The sequence below is a fragment of the Mauremys mutica genome, chromosome 9 (assembly GCF_020497125.1).
Source record: "Mauremys mutica isolate MM-2020 ecotype Southern chromosome 9, ASM2049712v1, whole genome shotgun sequence".
Taxonomy (NCBI): domain Eukaryota; kingdom Metazoa; phylum Chordata; order Testudines; family Geoemydidae; genus Mauremys; species Mauremys mutica.
In genome coordinates, this window is record NC_059080.1 from 57,084,231 (window position 1) to 57,111,038 (window position 26,808).

The 26,808-nt window shown below is 43.4% G+C and overlaps 1 protein-coding gene and 2 non-coding genes across 7 annotated transcripts in view; all 3 read left to right on the forward strand.

Moving 5' to 3' along the window:
• The first annotated feature begins 7,412 nt into the window (after positions 1–7,412).
• Positions 7,413–26,808, forward strand: part of ATG16L1 (autophagy related 16 like 1) — a 28,018-nt gene continuing 8,622 nt past the window's right edge. The window contains exons 1-13 of one of the 5 annotated variants that reach the window (XM_045031097.1): positions 7,413–7,615; positions 8,086–8,333; positions 9,281–9,374; positions 13,341–13,446; positions 14,274–14,347; positions 14,557–14,808; positions 15,409–15,474; positions 18,398–18,484; positions 18,991–19,047; positions 20,018–20,120; positions 21,133–21,238; positions 21,657–21,727; positions 24,269–24,340. In XM_045031097.1, coding sequence (XP_044887032.1) covers positions 8,219–8,333; positions 9,281–9,374; positions 13,341–13,446; positions 14,274–14,347; positions 14,557–14,808; positions 15,409–15,474; positions 18,398–18,484; positions 18,991–19,047; positions 20,018–20,120; positions 21,133–21,238; positions 21,657–21,727; positions 24,269–24,340 — 1,203 coding nt within the window. In that variant the 5' untranslated portion in view covers positions 7,413–7,615; positions 8,086–8,218. Of the gene's footprint in view, positions 7,616–8,026; positions 8,334–9,280; positions 9,375–13,257; positions 13,447–14,273; positions 14,348–14,556; positions 14,809–15,408; positions 15,475–18,397; positions 18,485–18,990; positions 19,048–20,017; positions 20,121–21,132; positions 21,239–21,656; positions 21,728–24,268; positions 24,341–26,808 lie in introns of those variants that run through there. The other 4 variants (XM_045031095.1, XM_045031094.1, XM_045031092.1 and 1 more) reach the window with 4 other exon arrangements.
• Positions 20,431–20,705, forward strand: LOC123378137. Its single transcript, XR_006582479.1, has one exon.
• LOC123378136 lies at positions 22,574–22,840 on the forward strand. The gene has a single exon (XR_006582478.1).

The window sequence follows — 26,808 nt, forward strand, 5'->3', positions numbered from 1 at the left end:
GAGGCTGGGTGGGAGAAGGTGGTGGATACAGTGCTAGCTTAGACAGAAGGCAGAAAGATAAGATAACCTAACGAGGCAGGGGGCAGAAGTGCCAATGCACCTAGTTTTTGAGGAAGGGGAAACCTCCCCTATAATAAACCTGTTCAAGGATGCACTGCAATAAGTGGACAAAGCTTTTCCTTCTGCAGGCCACTGAGGCACAGCTTATGCCCAGAAACATGAGCTTCTCCCCCTTGCCTTAGCCTGCAGAGTTGCATGTGTTGTTATAGAAGATACAATTATACAGTCTTTTAAAAAGTCACCTGTGGTGCATGCCTCCTCATGTGGCTACAAGTTCCACAGGCTGACTTGACAAAGAGAACATATTTGGATACCCAGTTTTTGCTGTCTGGCTATTAGATTGTAAGCAATTAGACGCAGGGACAGTTGTAATTTGGAATTTGATTGTGCCTTTAGAGGGGCCATTATGCCTCAGGTAGTACATGGGGGTGGCAGGTTTATGGCTTTGTAAAGTATAATCCCTAACTGAGCTTCCTGGAGTATAGGAGCAGTGCGTGGATGGCAACATCTTTTAAATTAGGTTAGGCTGCTGTAGATAGGCTTGACCCACCCCAGGTACACAAAGGGAGCAGTCCCTGCACTTTTCTGAACACAGACACTGTGGCTGGCCTAGAGCAGTACTGCATGGAGGATCTTTGCAGTACATGTCCCCTCCCACTGTGAACATGCCCAGAGGGCAGGTAGTCTGGCCCATTGTCTTGTTCAGTGCTGCACCTAGTCTTAGCACTTGGCAAATAATGCCCCCCCACTCACTCCTCTCCTCCACATCCCTGCATCGCTTGGGGAGGGCTTTTAAGTGAGGGGGCCATGGCCCTCTGTTCCGGCGCCCCGGGTCTGTCTCCTCCCCCTGGCAGTTTGCTGTGGAGTTAGGCAGCCTTTGAGCACCCCAATGGGATGGGCCCTGCATATGAGTCAGGCGGCTGAATGGCTATCTCCCCCCGGACCCTATTCCTGGATTGCTCTGGGGCTCAAGCAGATGTGTGACCCCTAGAGGGAGGCAGCAGTGTGCATGGCCAGAGGCCAAAACATGGGTGCCTGGGAACTTTTACAGAAGAAATGTAAGCACCAAGTGAGTTTAAGAACTACACGGTTGGCAGCAGCCAAGTGGGAGTTTTGCGGATTGGAGTGGCACCTAAATCAGGGGTTAGGCACTTAAGTACCTTGGTGGATCCAGGCCAGGCTCAGGGAATCTTGAGAGACACTCATTTAACCTTTCCTTTTTGGAGCATTCAGCACACAGCCCTTCAGCTAGTATACTGATTTTCAGTAACTATTTGCATGAACTTGTTTCATATGCATTAATCATCTTGCTTAAAAATAAAATGTGAAGGCATGCAAATTACTGAGAGAGTCACAGCAAACAGACTGGAGCACACGCTCCATGACACACATGCACCAGTTATTTATTTCATCCAAACACCATTAAAGTGTCATGTACTTCTTGGCTTTGCGAAAAAACAACAAAGCCTTTGTTTTGTTCTTGGGGAACCTATTTATGTAGACTCTGAATCATGCTTGATGAAATGTTTGTTTTTTCCCCCCCATCACCTATTAAAAACACTGGTCTACAATTTTTGAGAAGTCGTCTGCTTCAGAGATAAAATGTGATATTTACTATGTATTTTGATGTGCTGAATTCAAATATGACAATTAAAACAACTGATTGGCTACTGTTTCTAAGATATTTAAGTTTTTACATTTTATGTCTATGTATATTGTGTAGATAGTAGGGTTTTAATCATAAATTGTAAACCTAGGTCTTTTCATGTGTTTATGGTTGCTTTACATGATAATATTTCACCTGTCCTGTTTATGTAACACTTTAAAAATCAGCAAAAGGGTTATATAACTAAAATTTATTATGCAACAAAAGGCAAAAAACTATTATGTACATAGTTTAGTCCTATTCAGTGTCTACTCGGTGCTTCTTGGCTTTTCTCTTGTATTCATTAAATGGAGCATCTCTTGTCACTGTCCAGCAATAGTCTGCAAGCATTGATGGGCTCCATTTGCCCTGATAGCGTTTCTCCATTGTTGCAATGTCCTGGTGAAATCGCTCACCGTGCTCGTCGCTCACTGCTCTGCAGTTCGGTGGAAAAAAAATCTAGATGAGAGTGCAAAAAATATATCTTTAGTGACATGTTGCAACCAAGGCTTTTGCATGCCTTGAGGAGGTTTTCCACCAACAACCTGTAGTTGTCTGCCTTGTTGTTTCCAAGAAAATTTATTGCCACTAACTGGAAGGCTTTCCATGCCGTCTTTTCCTTGCCACGCAGTACATGGTCAAATGCATCATCTCGAAGAAGTTCACGAATCTGAGGACCAACAAAGACACGTTCCTTTATCTTAGCTTCACTTAACCTTGGAAATTTTCCACGGAGGTACTTGAAAGCTGCTTGTGTTTTGTCAATGGCCTTGACAAAGTTATTCATCAGACCCAGCTTGATGTGTAAGGGTGGTAACAAAATCTTCCTTGATTCAACAAGTGGTGGATGCTGAACACTTTTCCTCCCAGGCTCCAATGACTGTCGGAGTGGCCAATCTTTCTTGATGTAGTGGGAATCTCTTGCACGACTATCCCATTCGCAGAGAAAATAGCAGTACTTTGTGTATCCATTCTGCAGACCAAGCAAGAGAGCAACAACCTTCAAATCGCCACAAAGCTGCCACTGATGTTGGTCATAGTTTATGCACCTCAAAAGTTGTTTCATGTTGTCATAGGTTTCCTTCATATGGACTGCATGACCAACTGGAATTGATGGCAAAACATTGCCATTATGCAGTAAAACAGCTTTAAGACTCATCTTCGATGAATCAATGAACAGTCTCCACTCATCTGGATCGTGAACAATGTTGAGGGCTGCCAACACACCATCGATGTTGTTGCAGGCTACAAGATCACCTTCCATGAAGAAGAATGGGACAAGATCCTTTTGACGGTCACGGAACATGGAAACCCTAACATCACCTGCCAGGAGATTCCACTGCTGTAGTCTGGAGCCCAACAGCTCTGCCTTACTCTTGGGTAGTTCCAAATCCCTGACAAGGTCATTCAGTTCACCTTGTGTTATGAGGTGTGGTTCAGAGAAGGAGGATGGGAGAAAATGTGGGTCCTGTGACATTGATGGTTCAGGACCAGAAGTTTCATCCTCTTCCTCGTCTGACTCAAGCGAGAATGATTCCGGTGCATCAGGAACCGGCAGTCCTTCTCCATGGGGTACTGGGCGTATAGCTGATGGAATGTTTGGATAATGCACAGTCCACTTTTTCTTCTTTGACACACCTTTCCCAACTGGAGGCACCATGCAGAAGTAACAATTGCTGGTATGATCTGTTGGCTCTCTCCAAATCATTGACACTGCAAAAGGCATAGATTTCCTTTTCCTGTTCAACCACTGGCGAAGATTTGTTGCACAAGTGTTGCAGCATATGTGTGGGGCCCACCTCTTGTCCTGATCTCCAATTTTGCAGCCCAAATAAAGGTGATAGGCTTTCTTAACCATAGCGGTTATACTGCGCTTTTGTGATGCAAAAGTCACTTCACCACAAACATAGCAGAAGTTATCTGCACTGTTCACACAAGTATGAGGCATCTCTGCTCACTTTGGCTAAACAGAAATGTGTCCCTTTGCAAAATCAAAAACTGACAAATAAGAGAGCACGACACTGTATGATTTCTAGAGCTGATATAGGGCAATTTGTTCAGCAGAGTGATGTAAGCTTCATTATGATTGCATCATCCATGACTTCTAGGAATAACATGATGCAATTCATATCATGTATGACGCAATACCAGCTTCAGATTGCATCATTCATTGTTTTGCCTAAAAAGCAAGTACTGTCCAAACCCAGTTATAGATTTATTCATAGATCCAGTCAAAGATGTATTTTAGTCATTTCTGGTTTAATTTGAGATCCCTTCCCTTTATAACTCACGTATCCTCCGCTATTCCCAAGTCAAGGGTCATATATACTGACCCAATAGCATATCTTGAAAACTAGAGCCAATCAACAATTTTAAGCATCATTTTCGTTCTCAGTGACCCAGAACTAGTAAAGTTTGACTACATTAATTTCAGAAGCATTTTGCCTGTAGAGCAGTGAAATTAGAAGTACCAGTAGTTGCTCCAAATGCCTCTGTGCCCTCTCATCACTCACAGATTGCCTGCTGGACAAGATAAGTTTTGTTAATTGTTTCAAATATCCTTATTTTGAGTTTACTTGAATTCCCAACTTTATAAAGCCTGATTCACGCACAGAAGGAATGAAAGCTGAGCAATCTCAAAAAGAATAGGCCAAAATTTGTAAAGACTGGGTGACCACATTTGGATCCTAAAGAAGGGACCTGAGTTTCAGAAGAGCTGAGCATTCAGTAGTCCCTGTTGAAGTCAATTACTTCAAAGGGAGCTGTTCAGTGCTTTTAAAATGTTCACTTTTTAGGATCCTAAATCTTCACACGTACTTAACTTTAGGAACTCACGTATTGGAAAATCTTGGTCACATTGTGGAATTTCAGTTGTAGGGTCCCTGCTCTCAGAGGAGTGGGGGGCCATTATTGTAGCACACACTAGCCCTAATCACGAACCAGGAGCCCACTGGGCCAAGTGCTGTACAAACACAGAACAAAAGGGTAGTCCCTACCAGAGAGACATACATGGGAGTACAAAGAAACAATGAGATGATAATAGTTAGCATGATAGGCACACCAGCCCCCTAACTGCTGTCAGTCTTCCCATGGTTTCCAAGGATATGGAAGGGAAAAGTGTGAGCTACCATCAGCCTCCTCTATGATCCTGTTGAATGGCAGATAATCCTGCTACTGTCTGTCTATGTGGTTTGTCTGTGGCTTCCTGCCATAAACATGCAGTGTCTGGCAGCGGGCAGTGTTCTAATAATTGGGCCTATAATTTTACCCTATTTGTGAGTGCAGTTGTGAAGTATATGAAAGGTCATAAAACATTACAATACTTCCTATTACATTTATTATTATAAGTCAAGTTGCTTTCAATAATGAACATTACAAACAGGTGCAAGAGAAACAGATAGAGAGACTAAGTTAGTCCAAAAAAAAAAAAAAGGCCACATTAATATAATTCAAGGACTATGTTGAAATAATGCCTGGTAAAAACAGAAGATGGAGAATCAGAAATTAATGAACCAAAATTGGTGTGATGGATATTAGGCCTAACTGGTGGACAGAATAATGAGAGGATGGGCTATTCCATCCACCATTTCCTTTGTGAGTCCTTAAACAGAAAGACTGGGAGTGGGAACCACAGAACAGATAGAATATCAGGGTTGGAAGAGACCTCAGGAGGTCATCTAGTCCAACCCCCTACTCAAAGCAGGACCAATCCCCAACCAGATTTTTGTCCCAGATCCCTAAATGACCTCCTCAAGGATTGACTCACAACCCTAGGTTTAAGCAGGCCAATGCTCAAACCTCTGAGCTATCCCTCCCCACAAAGGCTCCTGGAGCTAGCTTCACCATTGCCTGGGACCCTGAGCCTTCTTCATCCTAATCCTGAGAGAGCATAACCAAACCAGGCCAGAGATACCTGGCCACCTGTGATGAAATGGGACCAGACTTTAATAACAACAGTTCCAACTCATCCCAACTAACTTCTTTTCCCCAAAAAGGCAGTTATTACTATTTTTGAAATTATCTAAGAGACTGTCAAACAAGGGAGTTTTCCTTTTAAAAACTCTCTCCATCTGAAGGGAAAGGGAGCAAGAAATGTTAAAATGAAAACCTTACTTAATGCTTCACATTTCAAATGCTTTAACTTTTTCTTTCTTTTCTGTATCTTTAATAAACGTTTTAAAAGATTTTTATGGTGTATTTGACATGGTATGAAACAGGCTGAGGTCTCTGTATACCAAACCCGACCTTGTTTAATGTTGGACAGGAACTGGATTATGTTACTATCTGTGCCCCATTTATTCTATCTAAATTAACACAACAGAAGCCACTCCAGCATAGATAGATGACCCATGGCATCTCCTCTGTACTTCATTCTAGCTTCTTTTCCATCAGAGGACTTTATTGCATGACAGTTGTGAATTTTTTTTTAAAAAGTAGCTTTTTTTCTTGTCCAACATCAACTATCCACTCTCACCTAGTCAGGTCCATACTAGAAAGGCTTTGTCTGTATATCTATAGTTGCAAACCCTCCCAGTGAGGAGAGACAGCTTATAGCAGCGAAAAAGTGCTTTTGGTGGGAGAGCTCATACTGGTTCCCCCAGCAAAATAAGCTAGTTGAACGATATAACTATGCCTGCACTATGAGGATCACTAAGGCTATGTCTACACCAGAGGTTCTCAAACTGTGGTGCACGGAACAGCTCCATTCAGATGGTCCACAGATATTCCCTTCTAAGGTCCACGCCTGGGCGGCCGCACACAGGAGAATGAAGGGCCACCCACCTAATTGGTGGAGCCACGCAGGTGTGATGTGACTCCACTAATTCTGTGCCTGGATCCTAGAGAAGATGCACATGTAAGGTGAGGTGGTGGCCCTTGGGAGAATTGGGGTAGCTGGGAGGGGGCAGCGGGGTGAGAAGAGAGGGTGGGGGGAATTTGGGACATGCAGGGCTGCGGTGGCCAGAGAAAGAGGCAACTTTCCCCAGCACCAAGACTGCAGCTGCCAAGGAGAGATGGCCCTTTTCCTCAGCCTCAGCTCTGTGACTACTGGGGCAAGAGAGAGACCCCCCCCCCTCCTTCCCAGCCCCAGCCTGGGGGCTGCTGCAGCGGGGGAGAGAGGGAGACCCTCCCCCCTTCACAGCTCAGGGGCTGCGGTGAGGCACATCCATCGCATTAGAAAGGTAAGACTACTGATATTAAAATATAAGTCGTGTACTTTATTTGTAGCACACCACTCCCCCCTCCACGGGCCACCACAAACCATCACCACCACCCCCCCCGCCACCGCCTCTCCAGCCGAGAGGCCACACGGGCAGAGGGTCCACCACGAACCCGGCCCATCTTCTCGCCACTGCCACACCGCGACAGCAGAAGACTGCGAGGCCGGGCCAGGGTGCGCCCGGAGGGCCTGGTCTGCCTCGCAAGCGCTGAACCGGGCTGAAGGGTCGGTTGGGCCTGTGCCCAGCCCAGCCCAGCCCCACAGGAAGCAGGCGGGGCGGCTCCGTAACGGGCGAAGTCTCTATGCAGATCAAACTCCGTCCCCGTTTCTCTGCTGCTTTCGGCACCACCCCCAAGATGGCGGCGACCTTCCTCTCTTTGTGCCACCTTCAAGATGGCGACGCGGTGAGAGCCCGTCTATCGGTACCGCCTCTAAAATGGCGACTCGGGGAGGCCCCCCCCGACTTACCATTTTGTGCCGAGATGACCAGCTTGTTCGCCGGATAGCGATTGTGACTCGCCCGCAGCGAGCCCAGCGAAGGCGCCGCCCGTGCTGGCAAAGCCTGCGGTGTCCGCCAGGGCTCGGACTGGCGGCGGGAGGCGGCTGCTGTCCGAGCCGGGCAGCCCGGCGGTACCGGAGGCAGCCGGCAACGGCTTTATTGTGCGACGCGGAGCGCTCAGGCCCCCGGTGAGGTGCGGCTCGGGAGAATGGCGCCGGTGGGGCGCGGCCGACCGGGACAGTGGCTGTGCCCAGGCTAGGGAGTGGTGGTGAGGCCCCCGCCTGTCAGACCCATCCGGGGAGCCGGCCCTGCCGCGCCCGGCCCCTCCCGAGTCTGTCACTGTCCTCTCCGCCCGCCCTGCTGCCAGGTGCCCTCTGCCCCGCCCAGGCTGTGCGCCCCGCTCCCCCCAACCTGCCCCATCTCCCCGCCCTGCTGGTAGTTGACCACTTCCCTAACACCCCCCCCCGGCTCTGCCCCCTGCTGCCCCTCTCAGACTGTGCGCACCCCCTCCCCCCCCGTCAGTGTGTCCTGCCCTTACTCAACCCCCGCAGTCTGCATTTCTCTTCCCTGCCCGAGTGTAGTCCCTGCTCCCTCCCCACTACAGAGCCCCTGGTCCTGTCTGCGTCTCTCTCTGCCTGTGCGCCCTTCTTCTGGCCCCTCCAGAAACCACGAGGTCCTGAGCACTGGGAAGTCGCAAGGCTCAGCGTGCGAGGGTGTTTGTGGCAGGAGTAACTTGCTTAGCCTGGTTCCGCTCGGCTTAGTAGAAAACCGGGACGCTGAGGCCAGTGCTGGTGAGATGACTTCTGGGCTCAGAGCTGCGACTTTCCCCACGTGGAAACGACACATTGCAGAGGAGCTGAGGCGCCGGGACCGGCTGCAGAGACAGGCCTTTGAAGAGATCATCCTCCAGTGTAAGTGTGTGTAACGAACCACAGTTTTGCCCGCTGCATCCCACAGTTCCCAAAGTTGTTAATGTTGTAAGCACCCGAAAATGGGGATATAATTGAAAATGTTGGGCAACCTTAACCATGATTGTTACTGTTGCACTGCATATAATGAAAGACAAAAGCACTGGTTTGTTGTTCATGCTTAAGTGTAGTATTTCACATTTAATATGAGAGACAAGCTGGTTTCAGTTCAGTCCCTCTGCACTGTGGATGGTGTGAGCAGTATCTTTTCATCTTTTAAGGTACTTCCTCTAAGGCATTGTTCAGGTATTTGTCGGAGTGAAGCCAGTACTAGTGTTGCCTATACTGACTTTTAGTTGGGGGTGTTAAGTCTGTAGTGTTGGTCTTGTCCAATATAGTTGCTTTTCACTTTGAGCTTGTTTTTGGCCATCTCTTTTACCTATAGTTGCAACATGAGCAAATAGAAGCAGATGGCTGGTCCCCAACTGTTGTGCTACCATGCTAACCCTAACTTGTTACTTTTTCCCCCCCTGTAGTGTAAAATAGTCTTCTAGGGTTGTATTACAAATATTAGAGGGTTGGTTGTGTTCTATAGGCTGCACTTTGGTTGCCTTTGCCTAGGATGAGTTCAAGGATGGATTCTTCAAACCTGTATTCCCATGAGAAGTCCCACATTTATCAATAGCAGTACATATGAGTAAGAACTACTTCTGAATAAAACTTTGCAGAATTGGTCTCTACTGTCTCAGTTTCTGAGAGGTTATCTAAGCCTGAGTAGGAATAAAACCACTGTCTACCCAAGTCAAAATGGGGTGTGTGTATCACAGTGTGACATAGTGTCATATGATGAGTTGGTGTAGGATTAACTACAAGATCCTGAAATCTTATAAATGGAGAAAGCTGGTTTTGCTCCTCACTTGTTTTTTAATTGTACTTTCTTGTCCTGTTAGATAACAAGCTGCTAGAGAAGACTGATCTCCATGCTGTGCTGGCTGATAAGCTGCAAGCAGAAAAGTATGATTTGCAAAGCAGACATGAGATCAGGTACTTGGAGGTCTTTTTCAATCAAGATGAACATTTCAGTCAGCTGTCTCTCATACACTAAAACTTCATGCATATACATCCAGTCTTTATAGGTTACTACAGTAACTTGGAACCAAATATTCCAATAGCTCCTGATAAACCTAGATTAGGTTGTAGACCACTTCATTACAAGGTCTTGCAATTGTTACCCAGTTTAAGTCCATTCTTGCAGAAAGCTGTCTTACAAATAAACCATTATCTGTCTGAAAATCTATGTGGTCATTTGTTAGCAGCCTCTGTATTTGATACGGCCTAAATTGGACTATTATGCCATTGGACCTATTTGCCCCATAACTTTCATACTACTTCTCACTGTTGGCTTACAATACCACTTCAGTCAGTGACTTTGTCCAATTTCATAAGCACTGTAGGGAAAGACCAGATCTGTACTTAAGGTAAAAGTTTTCAGACTTGGTGGCTTCATGGTCTCATGAGTCATGAAGACTTCCATAGGGAGAAAAATGAAGCGGTAGAGTGCATTCTCTTCTCTTCTCCCCTCATCCCTCCCTTCCCTCCCTCCCCTCCCCCCCGTGCCAAAAAAAAGACTGGTGGCCATTAGCTTCAGAAAGCGTTATTGCTGTAGGAAAAACCCAGGTACTGCAGGTGGTGATGGTGCTGATGGTTCTATTGGCATTTGAGTCCGTACTAATCCAATTCCCTAACATAATGCAACATATAGTTCCATGCGTTGACAGCATGTGAACAGTAACAGATCAGGACTGATATTATTGCAATGAGGGCACAATAGTAGACTTTAACTTTATAACTGTCATGAATATTGATGTATGCAGATTGCTACACTAACCAATGAAGTGCAGCTACCTCTAGAGTGGAAAACATGTTGTGTAAAACCACTGTATGCTGTTGAGGATAGGAAATGAATAATACTATGTCCTACATAAACTGCAAGTGAAACATTAGGCAAGTAGAATGTAATTAGTTGAAATAGAATTTGACCCATACCATAGGCAAAACATTAAGTAACTAGAGTGTAATTACTTGTTAGAAATTGACCAGCACACGGGCTGATAGCCTTATGAAAAATCTCAAAGGTTCTTTGGTGACCAAAATATTTAAGGTTGTACAAGTATCTGCTGTGGCAAAAGCTATGTTTGTGGGGATTGTAACAGGCTGCCCTGCCATCTGAAATAGATTCTTAGTTATGCCATCGATAGCCAACTTTCATTTGTGGGAGGCTATGCCCAACCGAATAATAGTGTAAGAGCAAAGATGGGGGTGGGGGAAGGATTACAGTACATATAAACAAAGCCTTACAAGTAAAATCCTAAGCCTTACTCTGGAAGTGCCCTCAGTATACTCTTGTATATGTTGATAGGGAGTGAATCCCACAGCCATGGGTCACTGAGAGACTGTCTTTACCTGCCTTAAAGACTTGGGTGGGGAATGGCTGGTTCCACCTGGTAAGTCACAGGATAACAGACGTTCCCTCAGGACTTTTTACACTACCTTTGGACATGAAGATGTCTGGAAATACATTGCTTCTTATTACCATATTTGGCCACTGGGTCAGTGCTACCTGGGTAGGAAGAATAAGTTATCAACACCACTTCCTAAAAATCTAGTCTTCTGTGACCTGGTTTGCACCTACTTAGCTTGTGAGATCTAATGTAAGAACAACCCAAAGTGGTATGGTTTCAGGCAAAATAGAAATCTTTGTTATCGTGTAAACTAAAGTGAGAGAGGGAAGTTTGAGATGACCACATTACTAGAGTCCCTCTCGCATTCATTTCCCTTCAGAACACTAATCTGTCACTCTGACTCCTTTCTGATTTTATGGTCTTCAGAGCAGATTAGCTAGGTTGTCCCATCTCTCCCCCTCTCTTTCTTCACACCGAGTGCCAAACATAGGATGAGTACACAAACAGATACTGCACGTTTCCTTCTTCTACTGCTTAGGGTTACTAATATGTCTATTTTTTTCTGATTTTCATTGTTTTATAAAAACTGGTTTTGTTTTTTTTAACTTCTAAAAAAGTTGATTTGCTTGAATTGTATCTTTTAAAAATTGACCTCCATGTTCCTGTGTGTGATCTTCCAAAAAGCGTAAGAGATTTTGGTTATAGTGATGGGTAGTGTATTGTTTATATTAGTTTCTACTGGCTCCAACCTGATTAGAACCCCGCTGTGCTGTACAAACAGAATAGGACAATACCAGTTCTCAAGGAGCTTACAACTTCCATAGAGAAGATAGACAAAGTGTGGGAGAAGAAACAGAGGCACAGAGAGGGCAAATGACTTGCCCAAGATGTTACAACAGATCAATAGCAGATCAGGGAATAGAGCTTGGGTTCCCTGATTCGCAGTCCATTGCCCTATCCCCTGGAACATGCTGCCTTCTGAAGAACTCTAGACTCCATCAGCTTCCTCCACAAACCACTTTAAATGCACCCAAACTTGCAGTTTTTGCAGTCCTTGGGGTATTGTATAAAAAACTTCATCTTGCTTCTGTTTTAACCTAAAATCAGGAACACTTAATATAATAACTGGGTCTAAGTTCTATTTAGTAGGTGATAAGAGAGTGAACTCAGTCCCTGGAAAATCAAGGAACCCTTCCAAACTACATAAAATTGTGCTGGGAGGAGAGGGTGTTATGGAACTACTTTTCCGTCTATTTTTATAGACTAATCTGTTAAGGGGGGGGGGGAAATAGGGCCCATAAGTAGAGTGACAGCTAGTAAATTAAAAATAATGCAATTAGTAACTGACAGCATTGGGTGTACGGCATGCTGTAAGACTTGTGTTCTTGTGTTCACCCTAGGTTAGGACTCAACTTGTATAGCGTCTTATGCACTTTCCCAAATCCTCTAAAGAAAAATTAAACGTTTATAAAATAACAATCAGAATAGGAGAGAAATTTAAAACCTACCATGTACAGGAAAGGGCTAAATTATTTTCATCTAAGACTTAGGAAGAGGCAAAAAGATGGAGGTAAGATATTCTAGATATAAGAAGCTTTAGAAGGAAAAAACATTTTCACAAAGAGGTGAGAGTAGGTGGAGGAGATCAGGGCTAAATGAACTAAGGAAGTGGGGAGAGGAAGACAAGGTCCATGAGGAATAGGTCCAAAGAGGAAGGTTTTGTTGTATGACCTCAAATGCATGTGGGAGACAGTGGAATTCTTGGAATATAAAGACTATGTCAGAAGGCAAGCAGCAGCAACTCTGCATGTCCTGTGGTGGGGAGATCAAGTTTAGGGAGGTGCAAGAAAAGATGAAGGGATTGATGAAGGGTAGTCAGGGAAATGGTGTCAAGAGGTGATGGTATATCTGAAGGCATACAGTTGAGAGAGGAAAAAGTAGAATTACGTGACAGGGATGGGTACAACAACATGACGGTAAAGGTGAGTTCTAGGTCAGGAACGAACCCCTCCACCCCCAGCCCCAGGAGAGACAAAGAAACAAAAAAACTTTCAGAAACGAACTGAAAGTCTGAGCTGAGGATCCAAAAGATCTTGTCCAAAAGAACTACTTCTGTCTTTAAGACCTGTAGTTGAAGGGAGTTAAGTCACATGTTTGCTGACTTGAGGAAAGCAGAGTGTGTCCCTACTTTTAGGATGCAAAGACCAAGTATTTTTGTATATTTCTTGACAGGTTGTTTCAAGAGGGTTATTGAAGGATGCATTTAAATGATGTTTTAAATGTCATGCCTGACTAGGTCTGGCTATTTTAATGGGGGGATAATGGGATGTATAGACAGACTATGAAGAATTTACAAATATGCATGAGACTTCCTTTCGTAATAAATTGCAATACAGGGAGGCTGTCTGGAGGGTTTTAACTCTACCTTAATATCTGAATGTAGTTACACGAATTTGAAATTGCAGGAGATGCTGTTATGAGGCTAACTAGGCAGAGGCTCAGAAGCAATCAACTTCTAGCTTGTGAAATCTCTCCTCTAAAATTCCAGTCCAGGGCATGATGGCACAAGAAATGAAGCTCAATTGCAGGAAATGGCCCAGCTGAGGATTAAACATCAAGAGGAGCTGACAGAGCTGCATAAAAAGCGTGGCGAGGTTAGAAAGTCCTCTTTCATGTATTGTGTGGCCTACTTGTGGCCCTTTGTGAGCATGGTCTGTGCGGTAATTATCTAATGCTATTGGATTCTGATCCTGTTTCATTATCTTTGCTATTGTCAAATTTAAACTTCTGATAGGTTTGTTTACCCCTTGACACTTCTCAGTTGCAGAATGTTCAACCTTTCATGTGATTGACTTGTAGTATTCATTGTTATAGTTCAAAGGATTTGCTTTTCCTGCATAAGTGAATCTTCTGGTTGCTACTTTATTTCAGCAAAGAGTCCTGTGGCACCTTATAGACTAACAGACGTATTGGAGCATGAGCTTTCGTGGGTGAATGTTGCATCCGATGAAGTGGGTATTCATCCATGAAAGCTCATGTTCCAATACGTCTGTTAGTCTATAAGGTGCCACAGGACTCTTTGCTGCTTTTACAGATCCAGACTAACACGGTTACCCCTCTGATACTACTTTATTTCTGTGCTTTTTGTGATATTTGAAAAAAGTGAAGATTTATTCCTCATATTCACCCTCAACATTTGATGTGGCTGTGTCCAAAGGAGCCTTTCTGTCTGACAGGGCTGAGATACTAAGGGATAGTAACAGTGATGACAACTACTCCTAAGTAGTAGACCTCCCAGTCTGATACTGTCTGCTAGTACTATGTCCAGAACTGTTTGCTATCTTTGAAGAAGAGGAAGTTCTGAAAGATGCACACATTACTTATAAAGTTGGACTGACACATTCTGACTAGGAGCCAGTGAATGGCTGGTGTACAGGTGGCATCCCTGCATTTTTTTTGTAATTATTTTTTCTCTCCTTAGTTGGCCCAGTCAGTGATTGATTTGAATAACCAAATGCAGCAGAAAGACAGGGAGATGCAGATCAATGAAGCAAAGTGAGTAGGAGCAATTTCTTCTTTGTGATGTAGGGCATGAGACCCAGATTTTTGGTCAGGTGTTTGTTTTGTATTACAGTAGTGCCTAGGAGCCCCAGTCATGAACCAGGACACTGTTGTGCTAGGCACAGTACAAACACAGACCAAAAAGATGGTCTCTGCCTCAAAGAGTGTTTTTCATTGTGTTACTTATGCTGTTGCTCTTCCAGGATTGCAGAATACATGCAAAAGATCTCTGAGCTGGAAACAGAGTGCCAGGAACTGCGCAGCAAGCTGCAAGAACTTGAGCGAGCCAATCAAACACTGAAGGATGAGTATGATGCTCTCCAGATCACCTTCACTGCCCTAGAAGAGAAACTGAGGAAAACTACTGAAGACAACCAAGAGCTGGTCACACGTTGGATGGCAGAGAAGGCTCAGGAAGCTAATCGGCTCAATGCAGAGAATGAGAAGGACACGAGGTGAGATTTGACCATATATTTGGTAAAATAAGTGTGGTTTGAGTACGCCAGCCCTCGAGGGACCATTGTCTCCTAGAGTCTTTTGTCTACTCTGAAAACCTAGACATTCAAGGCAGAAAAGATTCTGGAACTTCATGTTCATCCTGTGGGGCTAGCAAAGTAAAGTATATTCTCTGAGGCTTTGTCTAATTGTAAATAACTAAAATAATGACTTTCCACTTTCCTCAGGAAACTATTCTAGTCTAACAGATCAAACAGCTGGAATATGTCTTCTGATTTTACCATGCTTGTATCAGATATGATTACTCCTAGTTTTACCTCCTTGAACTAATCTTAACAATTTCTTCATTTTCTGTATCCCGTTAACTTAGTCATTATTTGATCAAGCAATGCATTAACTTGAATCAGTTCCTCGTAACTTTTGGTTAACAGCCATGTATGCAGTCTTCAAAGTGTGCTCTTTCCAAATGCAGCTTACATACTTGCCTCCTTGGCATGTGATGCCTGAGTGTTAGCATCATATAATCTCACTAGATTTATTTGTTGACATATCATTATAAGGTTGTGCTTATGTAAAGAACTTTGTTTTTTCCCCTCCAGGAGGCGACAAGCCAAGTTGCAGAAAGAGCTAGCAGAAGCTGCCAAGGAACCACTGCCAGTTGAACAGTAAGTAACCCTGATTTCAGGCAGTAGAGGTGTGCCAAAACTGAGGGCTGGGAAATAAATCTGTTCTGTTTCTCCTGTCCGGTGTGAAAGGTGTCTCTTCTCATCAGCATGCATGAATGTATTTTTATTAGGGCTGCCAAGCGATTAAACAATAATAGAATACCATTTACTTAAATATTTTGGATGTTTTCTACATTTTCAAATATATTGATTTCAATTACAATACAGAATACAAAGTGTACAGTGCTCATTTTATATTTTTTATTACAAATATTTGCACTGTAAAAATACAAAAGAAATAGTATTTTTCAATTCACCTAATACAAGTATTGTAGTACAATCTCTTTATCATGAAAGTTGAACTTACAAATGTAGAATTATGTGCAAAAAATAACAGCATTCAAAAATAAAGCAATGTAGAAGTGTAGAGCCTACATGTCCATTCAGTCCTACTTCAGCCAATACTCAGACAAACAAGTTTGGTTACAATTTGCAGGAGATAATGCAGCCTGCTTCTTGTTTACAATGTCACCAGAAAGTGAGAACAGGCGTTCAGATGGCACTGTTGTAGCCGGCGTCCCAAGACATGTATATGCCAGATGCGCTAAAGATTCATATGTCCCTTCACCACCATTCCGGAGGGCATGCGTCCATGCTGGTGATGGGTTCTGCTCGATAATGATTCAAAGCAGAGCGGACCGATGCATGTTCATTTTCATCATCTGAGTCAGTTACCACCAGCAGAAGGTTGATTTTTCTTTTTTGGTGTCTCGGGTTCTGTAGTTTCCGCATCTGAGTGTTGCTCTTTTAAGACTCTCAAAACATGCTCCATACCTCATCCCTCTCAGATTTTGGATAGCACTTCAGATTGTTAACCATTGGGTCGAGTGCTGTAGCTATTTTTAGAAATCTCACATTGGTACCTTCTTTGCGTTTTGTCAAATCTGCAGTGAAAGTGTTCTTAAAACGAACATATGCAGGGTCAACATCCAAGACTGCTATAACATTAAATATATGGCAGAATGTGGGTAAAACAGAATAGGAGATATACAATTCTCCCCCAAGGAGTTCAGTCACAAATTAACTTTTATTTATTTATTTATTTTGATGAGCATCATCAGCATGGAAGCATGCCTTCTGGAATGGTGGCCGAAGCACGAAGGGTCATACGAATGTGTAGCATATCTGGCACGTAAATACCTTGCAATGCCGGCTACATAAGTGCCATGCGAATGCCTGTTCTCAATTTCAGGTGACATTGTAAATAAGAAGCAGGCAGCAGTATCTCCCGTCAATGTAGACAAACTTGTTTGTCTTAGCTATTGGCTGAACAAGAAGTAGGACTGACTGGACTTGTAGGCTGTAAAGCAGGGGTCGGCAACCTTTCAGAAGTGGTGTGATGAGTCTTCATTTAATTACTCTAATTTAAGGTTTTGCTTGTCAGTAATACATTTTAACGTTTTGAGAAGGTCTCTTTCTATAAGTCTATAATATATAACTAAACTATTGTTGTATGTAAAGTAAATAAGGTTTTTAAAATGTTTAAGAAGCTTCATTTAAAATTAAATTAAAATGCAGAGCCTGCCCCCCTCTCCCCCGCCCCGCCAGACCAGTGGCCAAGACCTGGGCAGTGTGAGTGCCACTGAAAATTAGCTTGCATGCCGCAGGTTGCCTACCCCTGCTCTACAGTTTTACATTGTTTTGTTTTTGAGTGCAGTTATGTAACCAAAAAACCCTACATTTGTAAATTATACTTTCACGATAAAGAGATTGCACTAGAGTATTTGTATGAGGTGAATTGAAAAATACTATTTCTTGTTTCATTTTTACAGTGCAAATATTTGTAATAAAAATATAAAGTGAGCACTGTACACTTTGTATTCTGTGCTGTAATAGAAATCAATATATTTGAAAATGTAGAAAAACATCAATATTTAATGAATTTCAGTTGGTATTTTGTTGTTTAACAGTGCGATTAATCACGATTAATTTTTTTAACTGCAATTAATTTTTTTGAGTTAATCGCATGAGTTAACTGTGATTAATCGACAGCCCTAATTTTTATAGAGAATTAGGGTAAATTACATTTTTATCTTCAGTAATTGTGATAGAGGAGTAATTGGGGGGAGGGATAGCTCAGTGGTTTGAGCATTGGCCTGCTAAACCCAGGGTTGTGAGTTCAATCCTTGAGGGGGCCACATAGGGATCTGGGACAAAAAATCAGTACTTGGTCCTGCTAGTGAAGGCAGGGGGCTGGACTCGATGACCTTTCAAGGTCCCTTCCAGTTCTAGGAGATAGGATATATCCATTTAAAAAAAAAAAACTTGAAAAGTCAGTTTAAAATCAGAAATCTACAGTAAATTTCCTTATTTGTATGTTTATAGAATGAGGAACTCTGCTGTGACTAAGAATATCAACTCAAGTTTGAAAGTCCTAAGGTTAATTCAGTGAATTTGAACTCGGAGCTCAACAGAATACAATTTCTGTGATGCAGTGCCTTTGGTAGTTGGAATAGTTCTCTTGATCTGGGAGTGAGGACCACTGGAGACACTTACGTTTGCAAAAAGTTGGGACTACATGCAACAGTATAATAGGGTTTCATGTGAGAGCAGAGATTGAACAGATTGGAAAAATAGTATCAATTACTTCCCTGCTGGAATGGATTTATGCCTAGATTCTGCTTTGCTTGCTCGCTTACTACCTTAAGTATGAAGTGCTCATACCTCTGTAAGTTACCAACTAGGTAATATGCAGATTAACTTTAAACCAATATAGGAACTGGAGAGGGTGTGTATGGGGGGGAATATTTGTTCACTTTATTGCTGAATAGAGTTGCTGCCTTTGGGGTTTAGCAAAGGGAGTTGATTACAATGGACCTTATTTGGCTGATTCAAAAGGAGGCATGTTCCCATACTTCTCCAGGGATGATGATATTGAAGTGCTTGTGGATGAAACTTCTGACCAAGCTGAAGAGACTTCCCCCGTGCGAGCTGTCAGCCGGACATCCAGGTATGTAGACTGATATTCCTGTACCTTTTTAAGGTGCCTTTTGAAATGTCAACATAACCTAAGAAGGGGTAGCAGTTAATGAAAACTGTTGAAAAGCTACTTAACTCCCTTCCCACCTAGACTTAACACACACATTTCTTACTACAACACAGCAGCAAGGGTGGGTAGAGTTATATGAACAGCCCCTGACTGCAAGAATAGGGGTCAATGAGTGATTGACAAGTCTAAACAAAGTTTCAAATTGCTTAAACTCAATGAAGAAAGTCCTTTCTCAAAGTTTTTTTTTATAAGGTCCTTAACCTCACCCCCAATTATATATTCCAAGCTGTTATTAATGGTGACCTGCATGTGCTGCTGCTCCTGCTCCCGTGGGGTCTTCCCTCTTGAGTTTGGGCTGAAAGGGAAAGCATCTTTTCCCAGATACCTGGTGTTGTGAACTGTATTTATTGATCTTCATTTGAACAATCTGTTCATAAGGCTTAAACCTGTCCTCCCCTCCTCTTTAGTAAGCGACTGTCACAGCCAGCTGGAGGCCTTCTGGACTCTATCACTAATATTTTTGGGTAGGTTAGAACACCTTCACCTTTTCTTGTTTTATATATTGGTTTCAACGTACACGAGAATTTCAGTGATGTAAGGAATGCAGATATCATAATGTCAGCCTTTCTTCTAGTTTCTGCTTTTTTTCTTTGTTCTCCTCAACTTCCTGTTTCTTCCATCTTGCCGTATGCTGACCTCTGACCTTTCCCTCCAGTCTGTCTGAGTCTTCCCTTTTGGGACATCACTCTTCTGATGCTGCCAGGTGAAAACATTATCCACTTTTAGTCCAGCATGTGAATATATGACACTGAAGTAACGTGGAACCCAGCTTCACTACCCTGCTTAGGCTTCAGATGTTCATAACATTGGCTAGAAACTTTCCAGTTAGCGATTCAGGCAATCTTTCTGAGTGGAGCAGTATGCGGATTTGGTTCTTTTTAATGACAGTGCTGTAGTCAGCACCTCATTAGTTGGGGTCTCTTCCCCAGTGACTGTGCTGTAGTCGGTCCCTCTGAGTGGAGTCCTGCATTAGGTGGAAGGTCTTTCTGTAAGACAGCGTTGGAGTCTGGGCTTTCAAATGGGGTACTCCACTGGCTGGGATCTTCTCACAGCCACAGTAGTGCAGTTTGAACTAGACACAATGGTGGGGTTGCAGTCTGTCCCTCTAAACTCATTGTGATGTTTACGTTGTTTGACTCCTTAGTGCAAGAAAAGATGACTGCTCAGACATTAGGTTGGCAGTGAAGTTGATAGTGTGGGGGTCAAACTAAAGTTAAGCTATGTAAGAGAAGGTGCAGGCATGAACTGATGTAATGTAATCTGATAAAATGCAGTCCGGAAAGGACGGGGGGAAAGAATGAAGTAAGGATTTTGGCCCCGTCTCTCATCCACCCCACAGTTATAGTCGGGGTCATCCAGGTCTGTGCCTGCCACTTTGAGAGAAATTGCGTCCACTCTTCTATTTAACATATTTTTCTTTGTGTCCCATCACAGGAGGCGCTCTCTGTCCTCATTTCCTGCTCCCCAGGAAAATGTAGATGTGCATCCAGGTTCCAGTAAAGAAGTGAGAGTGCCCACTACTGCAGTGTATGTCTTTGTAAGTATATCCAGGAACTACAAGTTTCTTCAGACTCTTCTTGCCTAAGAAGAGGAGAATTTGATCTTTGAGTAGCAAATGCTGTCTGGGATAATATGGCTCTGCTTGTTTAAACTGCTCCAGGTAATGTTTTAAATCTAGAAGATGACTCATGAATTGGCAAGGCAGCTAGGTCCATTTAATCCGTATTGACTTTATTCTCAGCCTAGATATCCACCTAAAACAAAAATTCACTCAGGTGCATGCATCCGTCACACGTTCAGTGTTCCTTCTTTTGTGGTCATAGTTAAGTTAATGTATGTTTTGCTGAGGTCAATGATGACTAGTAAAAGGTCTGAGTGCACAAAAGAATCACACTCCCATTACCCGTTCAGCTCCCAACAGTCTCTCTTTATCCCATCGTGCTATAGCAGTGCTGTGATTGGGGGAGAGGCTGCTGACAATTTAGGATAAGTTCAGTGCCTGTTATCCACAGTGTAAGGAAGCATGGCCCTGAATGTCATCCAACAGAACCAATTAAGGAGTTTAGGGTGTGGGGTGTCTTGATTTGTGGTGTGTGTGATCTCAAGTTTTCAAGCTGAGACCTCTTCTGTAAGTTATGGAATGGTGAGGCCATTTTTGAGTCTGAGTCTGTGCAAGGCAACTCTAAATTATTCATTTTATAGCTGGAAAATATTGGAGCAAACTCTTGTGAACCAGTCACTTGCTTTGAATGCTCATTTAATAGAGATGGCTGCTGCATGGCTAAAGAAATCCCAGAGGTTTCCTATACTCACCCTAGTACCTGGGTAATCCACCTGAGTTTTTCTGGTATTCTGATTTGTTTAATATAGGCTTTGCTAACTTTATTTAGTATGGGCCTTCTGCATATGAAAGATGATCACATTTGGGCTAGATCACAATTGTGTGCAGCCTACTCTTCAGCAAGCTCTGTATGGGGCTACAGACTGTTTGGTGCTGATGTCGTTTGGGGTGGCTGTGATTATCTTTTTTTTGCTCCCCCTCCCCCAAGGATGCACATGATGGAGAAGTGAACGCAGTGCAATTCAGTCCTGCTTCCCGGTTACTAGCAACAGGAGGCATGGATCGGAGAGTTAAACTCTGGGAAGTCTTTGGAGGTAAGCTTCTGCTCTGAGTTATTGTGTGAAGTGACATAGGCCAAAAAGAATACTTTGTGTCTTGTACCAAATTTAGAATCTCATTCAGTTGGCTCATGCAAAATGGATTTTCTCCTAAAGTTTTTAACTCAGTTGCTGGTGTTTTTAAGTTGAGCATGCTGTTCTGCAGTTCCAGAAAAACACTATATAAGTGTGAAGCAGTTATGTTAGATCAGCTGAAATACTACTCGGAACTGGGGAGTAAAGCCAGGCTCAAGCAAACTGATCAAAAGCCAGGGCCACTATGTAATTCGTTTTTGTTTTGCTGTGGTAATTGTCCCAATGTGTTGACCAAATGGAACTAACACAGAAGTTCAAATCCTTCCCCCAATTTGTATCCGCTCCAATCCATTGCTTATTTGTTTCTTTCTGCATGCAGACAGATGCGAGCTGAAAAGTTCTCTCTCTGGCAGTAACGCAGGGATTACGAGTATTGAATTTGACAGTGCTGTGAGTATTTGTGTAATACCCGTAGTCTGTGTTTGGGGAGAAATTAATTGCAGTAGCTTGTGCTTGGCTACCAGTTTCACCCATGTGCTTTGAAATTCATCCCCAAAGAAACAAGTTAAAATACTTGTAGGAATACCTGACATACATTTTAAAATACTGTACAAAACTTTTTTATACAGTAGGCTGAACTCTAGTTTCAGAGGGACACTTCAGTGAATTAAGTTTAACCAAATCAGTGCCACTGTATTACGAATAGGGGTATGTCTACACTTAAAACAGTATAGCAGCACTGCTCCAGCGCTTCAGCATAGACAGACATGACAGCAACAGGAGGGGTTCTCCCATTGCTGTAGTTAATCCACCTCCCTGGGAGGCAGTAGCTAAGTCAATGGAAGAATTGTTCTGTCTGCACCGTTGAATCATCATAGCTTTGTCTCGAGGTATTGAATTTTCGCACCCCTTAGAATCATAGCTATGCTAATGTAAGTTCCCTGTGTAGACCAGGCCTAGGAATATCCACATGGGTTTAATGCAGTTTAATTTATCCACTTCAAATTCACACCTGTAGGTAATTTGGATTAACTTTCCTGAGTGTCATTCCCCTCTTCCTCCACCCCATAGACATGCCCTAAAACTCTGATTTGCACTTCACTTTTCAGAAGATACACAAAATCCAGTTATCTGGGCTATTGGGAATTTTAAAATGAGCTAGGTCTTACCCAAACTATGAATTTCCACTGTTGCCTTATAAGCTCCTTGAAACTACTAGAGTTGTATGTATCTGTTCCTGTTGTATGCACTGAGAAATTTTTATAACTTGGTGGTGAGGATTAGATGCCTCACTGAGGTCTGTGATGAATAGTAAAAGGTCTGATTGCCTGAAGGATTACACTTCCATTACCCTTTCAACTCCCAGCAATTTCTCACCCATCATACCTCAGCAATGCTGTGACTGGGGGAGTGTTTGCTGACAAATGGTGATGTGTTCAGTTCATGTTCCCTAGACCATCACAGGCACAATTCTGATCTGCATCCAACAGAACCAGTCAAAGGAATAAGGGGTTTTGGAGGTGCATATCTGGGTACATGATCTCAAACTTTCTTGCTGAGACCTCTTTCACCGTGTATGAACTGAGGCCAAGTTTGAAGCCATCTTTAAGCTTAGCATTTCTGTGCTTTCACATTACTGATACACCTCCAAAAACATCTTATGCTGGTCTTCACCAGTTCACTAGAGTCCTCAAACTGTGAGGCACCCCCCCAGGGGGGCGCAGAGGAATGTCAGGGGGTGCAGCGGGCCAGGGAGGGAGCGCATGCCATGCAGCCTCGCTCTGCCCCCAGTTCTGCTGCAGCCCCAGTCCCAGCCGCCCAGATGCTGAAAGTCTGGTTACCCGCAGTAACTGGTCTCTGCCCCTGGAGGGTGGGAAGAGCAGCAGCAGTTGCTGCTCTGGGAGTCTGGAGGAGCACTTGGGTGGCTACCGTGAGAGAGGTACCAGCAGCTTTCGCCTCCTGCCCTGAGCGCAGCTCCCCCTCCCTTGCCCCACTCACACTCCCCCATCCCTGGAGTGTGGCTCCCCCTCCCCGTCATGCCCCACTAAACCCTCACCCCGACTCCTGGCAGGTGGCGGTGTGGACTGAGCAAGGTGGGGTTGTGATTGAGAAAGTTTGGGGACCACTGCACTAGAGGATTGGCTGGTGTTGCTAACCTGTCTGGAGAAACTTGTTCTGATGTAAGTGGCTTGATCACATAGCAGATCTTGTCAGTTAGAACACATGCATTCTGGGTTCCATGATATTTTTTCTGAATCAGTGAGTCACCTGAGACTGACAGGCACAAGACTTGTCCCCTTGTCCTCGTGGGATTTTTCTTGAGAAATAACTTTGCCATAGTATCTTGAAATAGGATCTCTGTCTAGAGTGACAGGAAGGAGCCACCACCCTCAGGATACTGTATATCCATTTGTCCATCTCCTGACCAGAACTTACTTAGTTTTTACTACCTCTGTTGAGAACCCTGTAGTTGGGAGTGAAATTGACAGGAAACAGGCCAGTCTAACTCTGCAGTTTGGGTCAGCTAGGCCTAATAGCAGAAGCAGATGCTGGAGCTATTTTTGTGGAAGGAGAGCGAAAAAATAGAGACTGGGTGGGGTGAAGGCAAACTAGTAGAAAATCCCACTATCCTTGCAGCAGCAAGGAGGTTATGAGTAGAAATGGGCTGGAAAGAATGTCCCTCCCTTCCAGCACTATGGCCATTATTCCTTTCATAGCCAATTGTTTTGGGAATCTGTGGACATGGCTCATGAAAAAATTACATCTTTGTTAAAAATGTCTTGAATATCTTCTTCCTCATCCAAACTTAATTGCTGCCTCCCTCCCCCAGTTGTTTTCTTAGCAGTATGGCAGTAAAGTGAACCCTGTGGATTGTCAGTTCTTATGACTATCCCATCGTATTGAGACTTTCTGGAAATACTTGCTGGGTGTAGTAGTTTACTTCTCTCAGTCACTGTGGGAAATTGCCTTAAATCCCTCCTGTTTTCACAGGGCTCTTATCTCTTAGCAGCTTCAAATGACTTCGCCAGCAGAATCTGGACTGTAGATGACTATCGATTACGGGTGAGTGCTTGCCTTCTGCAGGAGAATGTATAGGCTGTTTCTGTCTGGTATTCCCATTTATATTCTTATGAAGGACACTGGAAAATTGCAGATTCCACTGTTTTAGGATCTTGCTTAAGGTTTTTTTTTCTTTTTTTTTTCCCTCGCAGAACATTAATTGAATTTTTATCCCTGTTTAATTGAAAAGAGCCTTTACAACATAACCTGATGTGCAATCCTGGCCTCTGCACATAGCCTCACAGAAACCTCTCCAGATAAATAGCAACCAAATATATGAACTTTCCTTCCTTCCTCTGCACATAGGAAGTATTAACTTTAGAACCATTTAAATGTTAAGAAACACCAGTCTTAAGCACCCAAAGTCTGTAGCATGGTTCAGAGTTTTAGTTAAAACACAGTTCTGTTTCCTAGAATAGATGCATTTTAACTGAGTAGGGGCCAGCCTGGGTCCCTGGCTCAATTGTTGGAGTAGACAAGCCCTGAAGCACTAGTCTCTAATCAGGATACTTAACAAAATATTAATCTCTTGCTCATGTTCTTCCTCCACCTCTTCAGAGTGGACTCTTTGGCCCTTACCCAAGGAAGGACATGCCTGTGTTCTACCTAGGCTGAAAAGAGGTCTCCTCTCTTAGCAGAGGAAACTTTCTAAGAGTCTTCACTTATTCCTGCTCCTGGACATGATCCTTGTTCCTGAATATTTATTTTAGGAATATTTCACCAAGCATTATTTGGCATGCTGACTCTAACCCAAGATATGTTTAGTTGCTCTTACAAGCTGTTGCGTGCGCAATCTGGCATGAAGCATTTTGGAATGCCACAGAAGCTCTACAGTCATTTCTGCACTGGTTAGCCTCCCACGCTCTTCAGGCATTAGAAGTGAACTTGAATCTCTCTCTTTGCCCTGTGTTGCATTATTTGATCTGTTGCATGAATGATTTTTTAGCTCTCTAGATCTCCAGCATTTCACGTGTTGTTCTAAAGTACACCTATAATTCACTTGATTGCTTTTAATATTCATAGATTGTAAGGCTGGAGGGGACCTCGAGAGGTCATTGAGTCCAGTCCCCTGCCCTCATGGCAAGATCAAATACTGTCTAGACCATCCCTGATAGACATTTATCTAACCTACTCTTAAATATCTCCAGAGATGGAGATTCCACAACCTTCCTAGGCAGTTTATTCCAGTGTTTAACCACCCTGACAGTTAGGAACTTTTTCCTAATGTCCAACCTAAACCTCCTTTGTTGCAGTTTAAGCCCATTGCTTCTTGCTCTATCCTTAGAGGCTAAGATGAACAAGTTTTCTCCCTCCTCCTTATGACACCCTTTTAGATCCCTGAAAACTGCTATCATGTCCCCTCTCAGTCTTCTCTTTTCCAAACTAAACAAACCCAGTTCTTTCAGCCTTCCTTCATAGGTCATTTCTCTAGACCTTTTAATCATTTTTGTCGCTCTTCTCTGGACCCTCTCCAATTTCTCCACATCTTTCTTGAAATGCGTTGCCCAGAACTGGACACAATACTCCAGTTGAGGCCTAACCAGCGCAGAGTAGAGCGGAAGAATGATTTCTTGTGTCTTGCTCACAACACACCTGTTAATGCATCCCAGAATCATGTTTGCTTTTTTTGCAGCAGCATCACACTGACTCATATTTAGCTTGTGGTCCACTATAACCCCTAGATTCCTTTCTGCTGTACTCCTTCCTAGACAGTCTCTTTTCATTCTGTATGTGTGAAATTGATTGTTCCTTCCTAAGTGGAGCACTTTGCATTTGTCTTTATTAAACTTCATCCTGTTTACCTCAGACCATTTCTCCAATTTGTCCAGATCATTTTGAATTATGACCCTATCCTCCAAAGCAGTTGCAATTGCTCCCAGTTTGGTATCATCTGCAAACTTAATAAGTGTACTTTCTATGCCAATATCTAAGTCATTGACGAAGATATTGAACAGAGCCAGTCCCAAAACAGACCCTGGCGGAACCCCACTTGTAATAGTTTTCCAGCAGGATTGGGAACCATAGATAACTACTCTCTGAGTACGGTTATCCAGCCAGTTATGCACCCACCTTACAGTAGCTCCATCTAAGTTATATTTTCCTAGTTTATTGATAAGAATATCATGCAAGACCGTATCAAATGCCTTACTAAAGTCTAGGTATACCACATCCACCGCTTCTCCCTTATCCACAAGACTTGTTATCCTATCAAAGAAAGCTATCAGATTGGTTTGACATGATTTGTTCTTTACAAATCCATGCTGGCTATTCCCTATCACCTTACCACCTTCCAAGTGTTTGCAGATGATTATCTTCCCTGGCACAGAAGTTAAACTAACTGGACTGCTCTTTATCTCCAGAATGTTAGATCTTGTATGGGAAACCTTCCAGAATGTGTCAAAATCTTCTGCAGCTTTAGATTGGCCCCAAAATCCTACCATCAGTTAGAAACAAAGGTGTTTAACAGTTTA